The sequence below is a fragment of the Leptosomus discolor genome, chromosome 9 (genome assembly GCF_034619465.1).
Source record: "Leptosomus discolor isolate bLepDis1 chromosome 9, bLepDis1.hap2, whole genome shotgun sequence".
Taxonomy (NCBI): Eukaryota; Metazoa; Chordata; class Aves; order Leptosomiformes; family Leptosomidae; genus Leptosomus; species Leptosomus discolor.
In genome coordinates this window covers 45,952,415-45,968,242 of record NC_141399.1, presented here as the reverse complement: position 1 = coordinate 45,968,242, position 15,828 = coordinate 45,952,415, and the positions used below count along the sequence as shown (strand labels likewise).

Below are 15,828 nucleotides of genomic sequence, written 5' to 3'. Positions count from 1 at the left end.
CTATAGCTAAACATACTTTTAAGCGCTCTGCGTAGAAATGGATTTAATTTCAAGCTTAAATACTTTGTTAATTGCTTCTTCCATGGGTAGGTACACAGGATTTGCAAGCCTCTACCTTTGTCCTAGAATATGGAGGAGCTCTTTTATTTAAATGTTTAAGCCAATCCAACATAGATTTGTGAAAACTATGAATTTTGATGGAACTGTAGCAGGGTTTTAGAGGTTATTCAGTCTTTCCTTTTGTCAGTATTCACATCACTGGCGAATTTCCAATTGCTGCTGCTTAAGCTGAGTTCATGTCTGCTACCATCAAGAGATGTGTTAAGGATAGGAGACCTTTAGATCAGATTCATGTGTCATCATCACTTAAAATGTATTAAGAACAGATTAGATGAAATTCTGTATTATTTGAGGCTATATATTCATCTGTGGAGGATCTGGAGTTTGTTTTATTCACCAGCAGAGGGACTGAGCAGTTTGGGTAGCACCTGGTTTTCCTGAAGGACTCTTCCAGCTCAGCTAGTGATCTTCATGGCAGGAATGACTGCCATTTGGATTTACATCAGTGCTTCACTGGTAGTAGTAACAGGCATGTGAGTAGCAGCTGTGTTTTTGATAGGGTATTCATCCTATATTTTCCTGAGGAAAAAAATATTATCTTTTGGAAGCGCCTGATGAGGAATATTGAGTTGCAGTCCCTTTTCCCCAAGTTATACAGCCTTCCCTCCAACTTCTTTGACTCATTTCTTCCTTTTTTTCCTGTACCAGAAAGTACTTAATTAACGGGATGAACAACCATTAGGTGTTTACCCTCTGCAACTCACACTTCAGCAGCAGAATGTAAATAACTTTGCAGTCATTAACAAGTTGAACTTTAAAAAGAAATGTGCTACAAAAGAGTATTTTCTTATTCATCTCACTGTTTGCAACACTGCAGACTTGAGGAGTCTGGTATTTCTTGCGTAGAATATCTGATCTCATAGGGCTTACTGGCTCTTTGCAGCAGACATTGAATTAGGCCACAGATAGTTCTCTCTTCTGTCTTGGGCTAATTTAGAAATGTAGCTCTTTGAGTATTGCCCACTGGAATTTCTTTTAAGAGCAATCAAACTGATAGAACAACCACGTTGCCTTTCTTCCTCGTCCTTGGTATGAAATGGAGGCAGAGTGGTTTGTCTATTGCATGGGAGTGTGTTGCGCTACTTGGTTCTGAGCAGAAGCATCTGGAGGATTTGGGAGTGCAGGAAGAAGATGGGTTTTAAAAGTTCATTTCTTTGCATGCCATTTCATGTTGCTGAAGTTGAAGAGAATTCTCACTTCATTGCACAGTGTGATCCATATGCCTGTTGACATTGTGCCAAGCGTTACAGCGTGCTTGGGCAGTGTGTATTAAGGTTTGTGGGTTAAGACATTAAGATTTGGCATTGATTGATAAACCCGAGCCTGGGGTAGGACTGACAGTGTAGGAGTTTCCTACATCTTCATGGGAGGAAAGAAATTCTAGCCTATTGATTTTGAAAATTCAAGTACAAAAGGCTGTGGTCTCCCCAGCCCATCTGCAGTTGTACTGATCAGGGCGGGGTGTAGGTACTTCTCCGCTTGGGTAGCTCAGCCCTGCTAGTGACCTGGGATGAAGAGGGGCATAGACCTGCTGCTCTCAGCCCTGCCTGGCCACACTGGTCACCAGTCACTTCAGAGACACCTCCCTTCGGTCTCCTAGAGAGAGGGTGCAAAGCAGTATCTCTGTAGGATGGGACAGGGCTTTCTGCTGAGTAGAGGATGGCGAAAGGATTATCCTTTTCATCATAGAATTGGATTCACAGGAAATCTATATTCTCTACAGATCTAGATAAAATATATACTTAGGCTACTACGGCAGACACTGCAGTTGCCCATTTGTCACACAGACTGCAAACTCTCGCTTAGTTTGTGTGAAAAATCTGCCTTTCCAAAGCCAAAATAGTTTTCATTGTAGAGAGCAGCGGCATATAATAATACCCCCAAACAGTAACCTTGCAGGTATTCAGCTGCTGTGTTTTAGATGCTGTGGGATACAGTGCTGTTGGTGAGATCTAACCTATTGAAATGAGCGTCAGACAGGGGAACTAAAGTTGATTTCATGGCTCCCATGCCACATTTGGCTCTCAGTAGTAATCTCATTGGGAGCTGATGTAGCTGACTGATAGAAGAACTCAGTCCTGCTTATTAACACAGGGCTCTGCAGTTACAAATTAGTGCTTATTCATCTATGAAGAGCATTCGCTATCACCATCCGCAGCAAGAGTACGGAAAAGAACTCCAACAAACTCCAAACAGAAGAGCCTGTTGGCAGCCATCACGAAAATCAGAATAAACGTGGAGAGATACTGTGCTCAGCCCCTGTGATGTCTATCAGGGAGCTATTTCAGTTGCTCCCCGAGGCATTCACATCTCAGCCCATCTGTGTCTGATCCTAAATTACTTATGACTGTGAGAGATAAGGGATTTCCCCATAGATAAGGGGAGGGGGGGTGGAACATAATTTCTGTGTTTGATATTTATATTAATGGCACAGCATGCAGAAAGCATTTAATTCCCAAGAAGTAGAATTTAGGTGACATAAAAATATCAGTAAAGATTAGATATTATGACAAAAGATGCTCTATCCAGCAGCTGCTTTTTTCCCTTAAAAATGTTCCCCTTGGTAGAGGATCAGGTGACAATGAGTATGATGGACATTGAAAATGAAATTCCCTAATAGCACAATCCAGCTGCAAGCCAAATGTTACACAAAGAACCCTGGCAAGACTGAAAGAAGAAAGAAAGAACATAAAAGACTTTGTATTGCAATAGTCTCTACCTTCAAAGTGCTTCCCAACCATGGTTGAAGTTGCTGATCTCACTTTTTGGAAATGCAAAGTTAATATAACCCCATATTCGGAAGCCAGGAGACTGAGCATCTTGTCCACTGGTGACACAGTGGTGTTGTCCTCACAAGAAGGTACTCTGAGTCGCATCTTGTCTCGTAGTCACTAGGTGAACTGTATCTTCAGCGAGGGACAGGTTCTGCTCAACAGGTAATGGAGGAAGAGCTTGCTCTTTGGGTTCCCTCCCCCTAGAAATGCATCTACAGGCTTTGTCTACAGGTAGGGACAATCCTGGACAATGTTATGGCAGCGTTACCACAGGTTTCATAGCATTCAATGCTTAGTTCATACATTAGCTGAACTGACTGCAAATGCCGCCTTTTGGAAGCATTTCTTTTCATTAAAGCAGCTGTCAGAACATTCTCCATCATGTCTGTGGGATGACGTCTTGTGCTGCCATTCGTAATAGAGATTGGAGGCTCCTATAATGCAGCAGTCCTTGAAAAAAATCCTTGATACTGTGCTTGTTATGTATTGGAGAAATACACTGTTTGGAAGTCATACACTCATCTTCTTAAACAAATAGAGAGCTTCTGGTACAGTGCATCTGCCTCTGATTCTGGACCATCTACAAAACTGGGACAATACGCAGTTTTTTAAAGGATCACGATCCCTCCTTTTCTTCATGCAGAAACTTTACATGATACCAAATCCTGTCACACACGGTATGTTCATGCAAAATGATAAAAGACTATGATATACACATGTGCTATTTCTATCTATGGCAAAGGAAAGGCTTTGCAAAAAGGTGAAAAAACATATTTGGGACCTTACTTAGGTGGAGATTGAACTTCTACTCAGGAAAGGTCTTGGCATAAGTAGTGCTGGAGAAGTCAACTTGCTTTTCCGGATCTCAGTTCTGTCTGTTTGCAAAGCAGAAATAAGATTGTTTCCTTAACTTTATGAAGAAATTTGAAATTATGGCTGATAACAAAAGTTCCACGATATTATTGCAGTTTCAGGCTACTTCACACCTAAAAGGGCTAAAGTTAAGCTTTTTCATGTTTTTGTATTTTCTGTGCATTGATTTAGCAGTATGAATCCTAGACAATCTTTAATGAGTTGAGCATTCAATGGTTTAGTCTAGGTAATGAATTTGATGGTTTAGTCTAGGTAACAACACCTGGAAGCAAAGATGAGGCCAACATTCCCAAGGACTACTTAGAGAAATGGCTCATTTCTGTATTCTTTCAAGTTAATACAAAGTTACTGAAAACAATTGGTTCTTTAGGCAGCACACCAAGGGCTTAATTCTCCGTTATAATTCAGAATTCCAGTGTTTCTGCACACTGGAAATTTTGGGTTTCAGCCAGCTGTAGTCCTTGCACTGGAGATCTAAGCTGCAGTATTTACTAAATTTAAATCTGTGATTAAGAAGTTGGACTAATATGAGTTAGTAAAAGCCTACCAGTGCTTCGCCTTACCTTGAATAAAGACAGCATTTGATGGTTTCTGACATTAGGGTGAGTTTCTTTCTGTGGTGTGCTTGGATTTCCTTTAGGCCATTTTCAGTGACGTTGGGATGGGCTTCTTTGGAAAATTTAATGGCTTCTTCTGTTTCCATTCCCTTTTGCCAAGCTGGTCTTTAAAGCTGCTCTTTCATGATGTGTGAATTTCTCTCCATTTGAAGAACTAACATCAGATACAACACAGAAAGCAGATTTTAGAAATGAGCTATTAGGCAGCAAAGAGGCACTTTTAAGATGCTTGGAAGTTGCACAGCAACCAGGGGAACATATAGTCATTTGATTTCTCAAATGACTTTGACTCAAGGGAAAAACAGTTTTATTCTCCCTTTAGAGCTTTCTATCATATGTGATAAAGAGAAAATGTGTGTATACGTTTTTCCCCCTCAAAAAAAAAAAAAAAAGAAAAAAAAAGAAAAAAACTTTGTGCCTCATCTCAGAGAAACAGCAGCATCAATTACCATGTAAATTACCGCTGAACACATCTGGTCACAGCTCCTGTTTGTGATCTTAAATGAGAAAATACAGCAGTGTTACTTTCCATTTCTTCTAGCTTTTAGACATAATGCGTTGACCCTTCTGAAATGACAGATTAAAGCGCAACCAACCAAACAACAATCGATGCTTGATGGTTTTTCACTTTCTGTAGAATTGTTTCTTTCGTCGCTGTCCCCAGACTTGGAATTTTACAATAACATTTTTCTGATCATTACAGGCAACAGGTCTTGGCTTTTTCTGGAGATCATCACCATATCAACTATTGTCCAGTTCCTGCTGCACGCATGTGTAGGTTGATTCCAAACTGAATGTGTTTCTGATTTTCTTTTGTGATGCCCTCTGGAGCACGGTGTCACTTGTTAGATGGCAGCAGTCATGTTTGTTATAGAAATAGCACATAAACATACAGCTTCATAAATGCCAGATACTCTTCTTGAAGCTCTTGTTTTCAATACTAATTTTGGTCGGTCCACGTATTTGAACTACCCAGTCCAAAAATGGTCTGATTCTGATATAAACAGCCTGTTAGAGCATATAAAATATATTCACAAAATCTAAAAACACCTACAGGAATTAATGACTTTATCAGACTGAGCAACTAATTTTTCCTTTTGTTTGACCTTGGTTTAGTAATGTTGAGCATGGCAGTGGTAGTGCAGTGTATAGAGCACTCTAAGGACTGTGTATAAAAAGTCAGTTTTGGTGACGAACGAATATTTAAAAGACAGGGGTGTGTGCTAAAGCTTTTATTAAGAAACTGGCTTTTTCACACCAAATCTGATCGCCTGGTGACTAAGACCTACGAGAAGTCATAGGTATCTTTAGACATGATGAGAAGAGCCTTGTCACTCTCTCATAAATGCACATGAGATGGCTGATTCAGTATTAGCCCAGGCGATGTCTACACTGTGTGCAGCAGTGTCTACCCAGGGGCTTCTGCCTGGGTTGAAAAATCATACCACTTTGGGGTGGCAAAATGGTAAGACTAGTGCTGGTCCCTTTGCTGCCACAGCATAGTCCTTCCAAGAGCTGTTTAAATTAGTGGTGAAAGAGTGCTTTGCCTGATAGAAATCTTCCGTGAGGGGGAAGAGCAGCGTTGTGGCACTACATCCCTCCCAGAGATCCCTTTTAAATACAGACTAGCCAAGTGTAATAAACAGTACCATCATCTTCAGGTTACTCACCACTTTGAGTCTTCTTTATAAGAGATCTCTTCTCCTTGATAAAAGCTGCTAGTACTACTGTGTCCATCGGAAGAGTGATTCTGATATAGCTGTGTCGATCATCGATATATTGCTACAGGAGTATGTTTATTGATAACCATATCCACACTAGGACAGGTTTTCAGGTTTAATTACAGCAAAGTAAGTATAACAAGCGTCCTCAGAACAATAGTTGCGATTTTCTTTTGAACTTGCAGAGCCCAGTGAGAAGTCTGAATTTAGTAGATCGGAAGTATAACTTCATTAAGATGGATTAGAAATCAAATATGTAAAAAGAAAACCACAGTTGTCTTGGTCTTGCAGGCATCTCTATTTAGCGTGGGCCTGAAAAGTTTTGAAAACCGTGGGGCTGTCCGGGTGTAATCAGGAACATAAAGTCTTCTGGCATAGACCAGAAATATCATGGCTTGAGTTTGAAATTCCAAAGGCTGTTAGGTATTAGAACAGTCTGAAGTAGTTGCAACCTGAGCATGTCTGGTATGGAGTCACCAAGATGCAATAAATCACCATCATAATGCTATTTTTTGCAGAGTGAAAGTAACCTTTCAAGTGTCACTGTTGGTACTGTGATCAAAGATTTCTTTTTGCCTCTGCTTCATCTCTTACATTTTACAACTGCTCTCTTCCTTAATAGCGAGGCACATTTACAAATGTGCTGTCCTGCTTCCCAACAGATGTCACCTGGCTGAACTTTACATTGCTGCTTGCTGTCTCAAGCCCAGCCCATCCCACACACACATATGCTGGCCTCCTTGCACAGAACCACATGCAGCACCCCACACACTTCTGGAGACATTCTCTCTCCCTCTCTCTCTCTCTCTCTCACACACACACACACTCAAGAGCTTTACACCTTTTCCCTCCTGTCTCATCTTTTAGTCACTTCTTAAAGATGCTGACGGTGACTTGTTTGGGCAAGTCGAAACCTGAAACATTCTGAAAAGAAACATACTGAAGGATAAACACATAGGAAGAGAAAAAAAAAATCGTAGTAATTTTCGTTGGATCACTTTTGCATGAGGCTTCATGTGTGATGAGTGATTGTTCTGCATAAGGATGCTTCAAATCCAAAAAAACCTCATAGAATCCTACGTAGAAAAATAAGAGCAAAATCTCCCTCCTTTCTTCCCCCTGTCTCCAAAATACGCTTTTCTACCCGATAGTGAGCCCCAAACTTAATATGAGGGTCTGTGTGGGCTCTAACACATATATGAGGGGGAGTGCACATGAGGTACCGGTCAGTAATAATCTTCCTTTTTTTTTTTTTTCTCCTCAGTTTGTTGCTCAGCCAAACTGCCAGCAGCTACTAGCAACACTTTGGTACGACGGTTTTCCAGGATGGAGGCGGAAACACTGGGCAGTAAAACTCTTGACCTGTGTCACCATTGGACTGCTATTTCCTGTGCTATCCGTGGCATATCTGATTGCACCGAAGAGCAGGCTGGGACTGTTCATTAAAAAGCCATTTATAAAGTTTATCTGCCACACCGGCTCTTACCTAACCTTCCTCTTCATGCTCCTGCTGGCATCGCAGCACATCGTCAGGACTGACCTTCACATGCAGGGACCACCTCCCACCATCGTGGAGTGGATGATCCTGCCCTGGGTTCTAGGTAAATCAGAAACACAAAAATGCCTGAGCCACAGTCGCCTGACTCACACCCACGGCAACTGTGTGGGGACTCATTCCTGATCTCAGCATCATCTGCATGTAAAGAGATTTGGCAGCCAGCTTCAGCGACTGCGTAAAACAGCTGGGCTCCTTCTGGAACAACAGATCCTGTTGGCCTGGGGCTCTTCTGCTGTTCGTATTGCCATCTGACACGCCTTTAGACATGACCCTGAGTAAACTGCAGCAGACGCAGCTCTTTCCCTGCTTCCCCACGCTCTGTGCGAGGAACGGGTTAGGAATTAGCTTCTGGGTCACATTAGTAACAAATAGTGTCACTTCTCATGCTGGCTTAGTTCTGCTGGCTGGTACGTGGCAGAAGGCAGCGCCGAGAGCCCGTCTCTGCTTTCACCTTCTCACTGATCTGCTCCCGGAGCCAGTGCGCAAGCACCAGGCCTGTTGATTCCTGAGCTCCCAGACTCCCAAGTAGCCTACAGGAAGGCAGAAAAGGGAAGATTAATCTCGCTCTGCCGTGTGCCTCCATGCTGATAAACACTGACCAAATCAATATGGAGCACTCAGGAGAAGGAGAGGGTATTTATTATCAGAAAGTTAAACGTGAGGGTCCTCTTCTGGTCTAGCTTGGGCCACCACATCTGTGAAGAAAAGGAGTTGTCTGTGTTCCTGAGGGCAGGACGTACAGGTGAGGTGGTGAGATGGGGTGGGAGAAAGCAGATAGAGCCACTGAGGAAGAAGAGCAGAGAAGCATAGTTGGATATATTTCTGATGAGAGAGAAGTATTTACCCTTTGAAACTGAGCTCCCACACAACAGCGCGTGAAAACATGTGGACTCCATTAGAAGCATGAGCTCGCCTCTAATTAAGCTCCCATCTCCCTTGCTGTGCCATTAACAGGTAGCACCACTGTGGGCTGGGGTGTTTCTAGGAGGCCTGCTCACAGGCAATGCTTTCCACACCTTTACAGCTCTCCTCCAGCCTCTGTCCATCCAGCCCAGGTCAGTTCCGTGCAAAACCCCAGAGGTCAGGTAACAGTGAATTGTGAGTGTTGGTGTCGGTGGCCTGCAAAGCCACACTGATGCTTTCTGAAGATACCTCACAAACCTCAATCTCTGGAGCTCTCCTTACGGCTCCTCATGGGTCCGCCTCTGCTTCCCTGTGCCTGCTGGCTCCCCGCTCCTGGTAACACTGGGCCCCAGCTCCTCGTTTCTGTGGTGGCTCTGGATCAGGCTGGTTCTGTGCTGAACAAACCTAGCTGTTCCCCCTGCCAATCCTGAAATTGCTGATGGAAAACGAGGAAGGAAAGTAAGAGTTGCAAACATGTTCACAAATCACTTTCAGTCATGACCCAGGGCGCTTTGCTCCATGCATAGCTCTACCACAATTTACAAATGGTGACTTAAGCCTCATTATCTTTTTCAGCTGATTTATGGCATTGAAATGCGTGTGTTGGTAGAAACTTCAGAATAAGCTGAGGTTAAATATCTTTTCTGAGCTTAGGTGATCTCTTCACTTTATCCTTAACTTCATGGTTAAAATTGAAGGAAATGGTAGGCATTTCAGCAAAATTGATTTGCAGATGAAAGAAGGATAATCCATTAAAAAAAAAAACCCTTTCAAAATCACCTCTTAAAGCTGTCTGTTCATCTTTTTGAGTTCCTTTGTTTCGGATAAATAGGGATATTGTGGGACTGTTTATTAAATGGAGAAATTAGAACATTTTCACCAGATTAAAGGTTATTATTTAAGAAATATTTTCCACTATAAAAGAAGAGAGAGAACAGGCATGCACAGCATTGCTGTAACTATAGTAACCAGCAATGATAACTCCCTATAAATACAGTGTATGAGTTCTTCGACAGGCTCCTCTCCATTGATTTATTTCATTTCATGGTTTTTTTGTGCATGCAAAGATTTGGAGGCAGCTGTAACAAAATTACCTTATTGGCCTTGACATTATGCTTGCCTAACTGCTGACCTGCTGGCTGGCAGCTGAAGAGCGAAGATTGATATTTGGATGTTTGCAGCAGTTCATTTCGACATTATCTGCTCTTCAGATTGAATTTTCAGGTCCTTAAACTTTGAGTTGCAAGTTGCGTATCAGTGACCACTGCGGTATTCTGTGGTTAGGTGTGAGTAGGGTGTCTATACTGGTAATGCACCTGGAGGTGTATTTTGTTGCTGGTTTCTTTTCTTTTCACACACGTTTGGGTCTTCATTCAAAGGATAATGTTGTTAAGTGGGTAATTCAAAATGCCTGAGGGCTCTGAAGACATTCTCAGAAGCACGTAGGTGTTGAAGGAGCCTAGCTGCCATTTGCTTTTTAATGGGACTTAGGCTCTCTAAAATACTTAAACAGTTCCACAATAAAGGACATACAAGTTACTTAAAATTAGAATTTATGCCAGGTGAGTTTAGAAGTCTGGTGATGATCTTCAGAAGCTGCCCCTCACCACTCCAGCTGCAAGGAGGTATAGTGAAGGTTAGCTAGTGCCAAAAAATGGTTACCAGAAGGCGTTTCAGAGTTGAGATGATGGGCTCTGGCCATATCCTCGGGAGCAGACATTCACCTCACCAAACCCGTACCCATATTTGACATGAGGTGAGTCATTGCTGAGAGACGCGATGCCAGGCTGCAGTGCCCTTCTCGTGCTGAGTCCTACCTTTTTTCACAAACAGTCCCTGTGGGCTTTTTGTGCAGCAAGACGCATAAGTACAGTGACTGAGCATAAAGAATGAATTCCCTTCTTCCTTCTTTGCTGTGATATTTCCAGGTCAGGGAGGAAATGTACTGGCACGCAGAAGCTGGTACTAGTGTTGCATGTCCTGCAGAGAAAGTCGGGAAAAAGGAGTTCTGTCCAACTGAGCAATGGATTACTTACAGTTTCTGTGAGAGCAGACAATCTATTAGAAACTGTACCAAATACAATTGCTTAAATAGTTTATTCGTGTGGAACAAATGCATCTGAGCCAATCCACTCATCCTAGTTACAGTTAACATATGATTGAAGCAGTCTCTGTGTGTGTCTATCTGGAGCCCTGGGTAGGAAACCTAGGTCTTTTTCCTATCTCTCTAGACTACATTCCCCACAGTGTTGTAAAAAATCAGCAGTATTATGCTTTGTAGAAGACGGGAAGAATGAGATGTTGTTTCCAAGCTGTTAATTTAGAATTGTCTTTTATTACATCAGATAAACACAGTGCTTTAATGGCAAATAATACCTTGTCATGACCGTGAACTTTTTCTTTCTACAGGTTTTATCTGGGGAGAAATCAAGGAAATGTGGGACGGTGGATTCAATGAGTATGTACATGACTGGTGGAATCTGATGGATTTTGCAATGAACTCCCTCTATCTTGCAACTATCTCCCTTAAAATTGTTGCCTACGTCAAGGTACAGTAACTTGGGAGAGAGAATTTGTAACTTGATTCTGGGAAGTGTAGTACACAGAGTACAAACTGTCAAAAAATTACAGCTCAAAGAGAATAGCTGCTTTTCAAGCAGCTCAGCTTTGAAAATTGACCTGGAAAGCGTATTAATTTGTTTGGAGAATGATCATCCTTCTCATCCTGACTCTTTGATTAAGACTGAAGTAGATTGTTTGGGCATTGAGTAGAGGTTTCCCAACTTGCTGTCTGTTTTGTAGCTACTCAGTTGCCAAAGATATGTTTTGTTTTCCCTGCTGGCACTGGACTTCTTTCAACAATGCTAGACATAGCAAAAACGTGATTTTTAAATAAAACAGTAAAAGGAAAAACAAGAATGGGGTTATCTGAAAACATCTACAGCCAAGGTTTATAATCCATAGTCCTACAGATCTGTGGATTACTAATCAGAAGTTTGTAAAAAGCCTACTAAGAAAAGCAAGCTTGCTAGTATCCATCTGATAAAAAGGAGTCAACTTACTCTCTTCAATATGCAGTTTTTAAACTGGAGGCAAGGCAATGACAAAGCAGCATGCTGGGGCTTTAATACCGTGTAGGTTCTTCACTGTCATGTTCCATTTATGGCGAGAATGCACATCAGAGCTCATCCTCAAAAGCACCTTCCACTTTTATAAACTTCTGGTGCTCCAAGTTAGTGTATGTTTTGAAGCCAGAGGATGGCCTGAAGCACTTTCCTTCTGTCTCTCTGTTTCAAAGACACAGACAAGACGCAAACGTTCTCCTGCAAACTTCCTTACGCAATGGCTGTGTTTGACTTCAGTTGGAGCTGTGTGCTTGGCCTGATTCTTTTCTTGGTATGAATCAGCAGTAACTTCACTACAGTTAGTGTCAGTCAAGTAACGAGTCTGCTCCTTGGCCACTTGATGCGCTTTCTAGTTTTGCTGTGCTACTGCGTTGGTTTTGCCTTGTAGAAGGGTACTACTTCTTTTAGCCCAACTCCTAATAACCAGGACAAGCACTTCCCCAAAGCAACCTTGTTTAGTCCTGCAGGCAGAGAGGAGAAGAGGAGAAAAAGTCACAAAGCTCATTGACTCCAAAATGGCAAGGCTTTTATAAAAAAAAATTCTTTAGCAAGCAGTCCAGCTCTGGGGCCTGTTTAAAATCCAGAAGGCTGCGTAGTGGTGAGTTCGTTTTTCAAAGGGAAAAGCTTTAAAATAGTTGCTGCTCCCTGAAGAGGCAGCTCTGTAACAGCATCAAAGCAGGAACAGATTATGTCTTTTTTCTCCCAGCATTCAGAACTAGCGAGGAAATTACAGACTTGAAAGGCTGGTCTTTAAACTGAGAGCAATAGAAAAAAATGCTGGAAATCATAAGATTCACGAACACATCTTAAAATATTAACCATCTCATTCTTTCTCATTCTCACACACAAATGACTAGAAGAGCTGTGCATCCACAGACTGATAGAGCCACAGATTGAGATTTGAAGTCACAGCCAAACCACACGTACGAAGGAAGTGCAGCTTTGTTTATGTGCTCTGTAAGAACTACAGAAAGTTACAGGCTAACTACGAAGACCTATATGCCAGCACACAAAAGAGTGCTTACAGGAATATATCTGTGAGTACAGATCAGACCCACTTGGATTAAACCTGGCTGATCTAAGGTCTGCTCCTGATGAGGACCAATGTCAGACAATTCTGAGATAGGAGTCAGGCAAACCTTATATAAGAGCAGCTCTGAAACAGCACGCTTACAGAAGTCCCCTCCTGACCCGTGTCACTTCGAGGTTGCGGTGTGCTCTGAAACATGAGGATTTATAACGTTGATAATGGCTTCAGAGCCTTTTGCAACATGACTTGTCAAGGTTTTTGTTATTTATAGAGCAGTCCCGAGCTGGAAAAGGCTGGTATGTATACCCAGATACCCAGCTTCATTAGATACCTCTGCAATCTTCTATTTCACTGGTACCTATGATGCTAGGCTGCTCTGAAGAGACTACTGTTTTCCAAGCAGGGATACACCATCAGTTTATAAAGGGCCAAAATATGACCCTAAGAAGTCGCTTTAAAAATACATATGAGATGAAGAAGACCTTTTCATATAGCTTGACATGCAGTCTGTGCCAAACCCCAGCAGAGAGCCCCTGCTGTGTCCAGCCAGCAGGCAGAAGAGAACTCCAAACAACTGCAAGTCTGCTCTCTAGGCAGGGGAGGCTTCCTGACCACCATCCGCCCCTGCTGCTGGATATTGGCAAAAAGTTAACGTGTCTGCCTGTTTGTAAACATTTTAAGACCCATCTTCAAATCAAGTTAAGAGACTCAGGCCGTGGTGTTCATGTAATAAAGAACAGTTTGGAAGTGTCAGAAGCAATCAGAGGTCATGCCGAAATGCCCTTGTATCATGTCTCAGCTCCTTCCTACAGAGGAATAGTTTGAAATATCAACTTGCTTTTAGCTGTATCCTTGAAAAAATTGCAAGCTCCTGTATTGGACCTTCAGATTTAAACAGAAGGTCCCTGCAAACTCATCTGTCAGTACGATATTGATACCATTTCCTTTTAAGAGGTGCAAAAATTATTTTAGGAGTCCTACACACACGCTGGCTGTGCTATTAGCTATATTATTCTAAGTACATTTTTGCCTTTTTATACATGTTAAATGAGCAGAGACAAATGTTAAAAGGACAATTATTCCTCGATGTTAAAATGTCTTTGACTCCATTCTGTTGTGCCAGAGTAGTTAAGCCAGAGTAGTTACATTTATACAACCAGGTCTTTTGTGTTAGCTATTTGCATCTGGCTGCACTTTGCTCAGAAAACGCTTCTGCTTTTACAGTTACATTACGAACCAAGTTAATGTTATAATTGATGCACTCAAACGTATCCAGTGTTTCAGCTGTAATTATGACCTCTGCTTTAGCAACTCTCCTAAAATTGCCATGACAAATTAACTAATAGGAAAATTAATATGAAGAAAGCATTTTGGTTCTGGGCTGTTGGCACTCTTTTTGAGATTATTAGGGAAGGAAAGCATCCACTTTTAACATGCAATAGTTCATTGCTTTCCTTCTTCCCTCCCTTTTCCCTCCCTTGCATTCTTCCTGGAATGTGCGATCATATTTTGGAAGAAAAAAGAGAAAAAGGTAATTGGAAATTTCTGACCTGAACCTGCTAAAAGGCAGTCTGAACCCCTTTACATGCTGAAAGAGAAGGAGATTGTGTATGAACCCAAGGACTTGAAGAACCTGCAAACAGTGAACTCAAAATTCAAAAAGCCCATTTTCTAAATTTAGGCTAAGAACAGCCAACATACCAGAAGCCTCCACAGAAAAGCTGGTCCCACAACTCTCCATATGAGGGGGTCATAATCTAATAAGGAGAGTTCACAAGGAAGCATCGTTAAACCTAAGTCTCTGCCCTGACCAAGTCAGCTTCAATCCTGAATCCCAAATGTTACTCTGACAGTAGCTGGCGTGTGTCACCGGTACCTCGTTAGCATTTACATGGGAAGCATTAGTATTAGCAGGTGTGACTTTTTCAGTTCTGAGTAATTACAACATAATTCACTTTTATACCTTGTTATTTCTTTCAGTATAACGGTTCTCGTCCAAGGGAGGAATGGGAAATGTGGCACCCGACTCTCATTGCAGAAGCCCTCTTCGCCATATCCAACATTTTAAGTTCCTTGCGTCTCATATCCCTGTTTACAGCAAATTCACACCTGGGACCCTTGCAGATTTCTCTGGGACGCATGCTGCTAGACATCCTTAAATTCCTTTTTATCTACTGTCTGGTGCTTCTGGCTTTTGCCAATGGACTGAACCAGCTTTATTTTTATTACGAGACCAGTGCCTCGGAGGAACCCAACAACTGCAAGGGGATCCGATGTGAGAAACAGAACAATGCCTTCTCCACGTAAGGCGTCCTTTCTTTCCTGTTTTTAAGCTTGACTTTCACTGTCCCCTGTCCTCCCTGCCTTTGCCTGTTGTCTGTCACCACAGTGAAAGTGGGTTTATTTATTCATTTGCAAATATCAGGTGAGCTGGTTGACAACGCAGGAAAGGTGTGAGTTAACTGGGGCAGACATTCGGCTGAGCTGTGCTGTCAGAAAAACTCTATAACTTAGGTCTGGAAGTGGGAGACAATCGGTTTAGTTCTAGACCAAGGAGCCTCCCTACATGATCCTGCAACTTAAATTTTATTATGGCTGTGTACAATTACGGTATATTTGAGAAAGCAAGTATCCTTTTGCCATAATAGTTGTTTTGTCCAATTCCGGATGAAGGGAGGGGAAACTAAACAAAATGTGGAATCCAAGGGATAAACCCATGAAAAAAAGGTATTAATAAATAAGGTGATACAGCAACAACAACAATCTCACCTAGGCCACTTTATGCATACATGACGTTGCAGGCTTCTCTGATCTCCTTGCAGTGGAGTGAGACTAAAATCCCAGCAAAATCCTTTTTGCTGGAAAAGCTGGTCCTTTCGTGAGATGCTGGCATGGAAATTGCTGTGATGACAGCTGGCAGGGCTGAAAGAGATAGCACATGCTGAAAAATAACATGAATTGTCTTTCTGATGTATTTGTTTTAATTACTAATAGTGGAAATAATTATAATAATCAGCCCCCACCCAATTGTTCTTGCTGCTTGCACAGTACTTAAAACACAATGGGAAGAGAAATAAATAAAGCACGGTCTAGAAAAAGGCCTACAC

General features: G+C 42.0%; 1 protein-coding gene across 1 annotated transcript in view; it reads left to right on the top strand.

Moving 5' to 3' along the window:
• TRPC5 (transient receptor potential cation channel subfamily C member 5) overlaps window positions 1–15,828 on the top strand; it is a 65,431-nt gene that overhangs the window by 26,736 nt on the left and 22,867 nt on the right. The window contains exons 3-5 of the mRNA XM_086469691.1: window positions 7,370–7,706; window positions 10,976–11,115; window positions 14,702–15,024. Of these exons, the coding sequence (XP_086325817.1) occupies window positions 7,370–7,706; window positions 10,976–11,115; window positions 14,702–15,024 (800 nt within the window). The remainder of the gene's footprint in view (window positions 1–7,369; window positions 7,707–10,975; window positions 11,116–14,701; window positions 15,025–15,828) is intronic.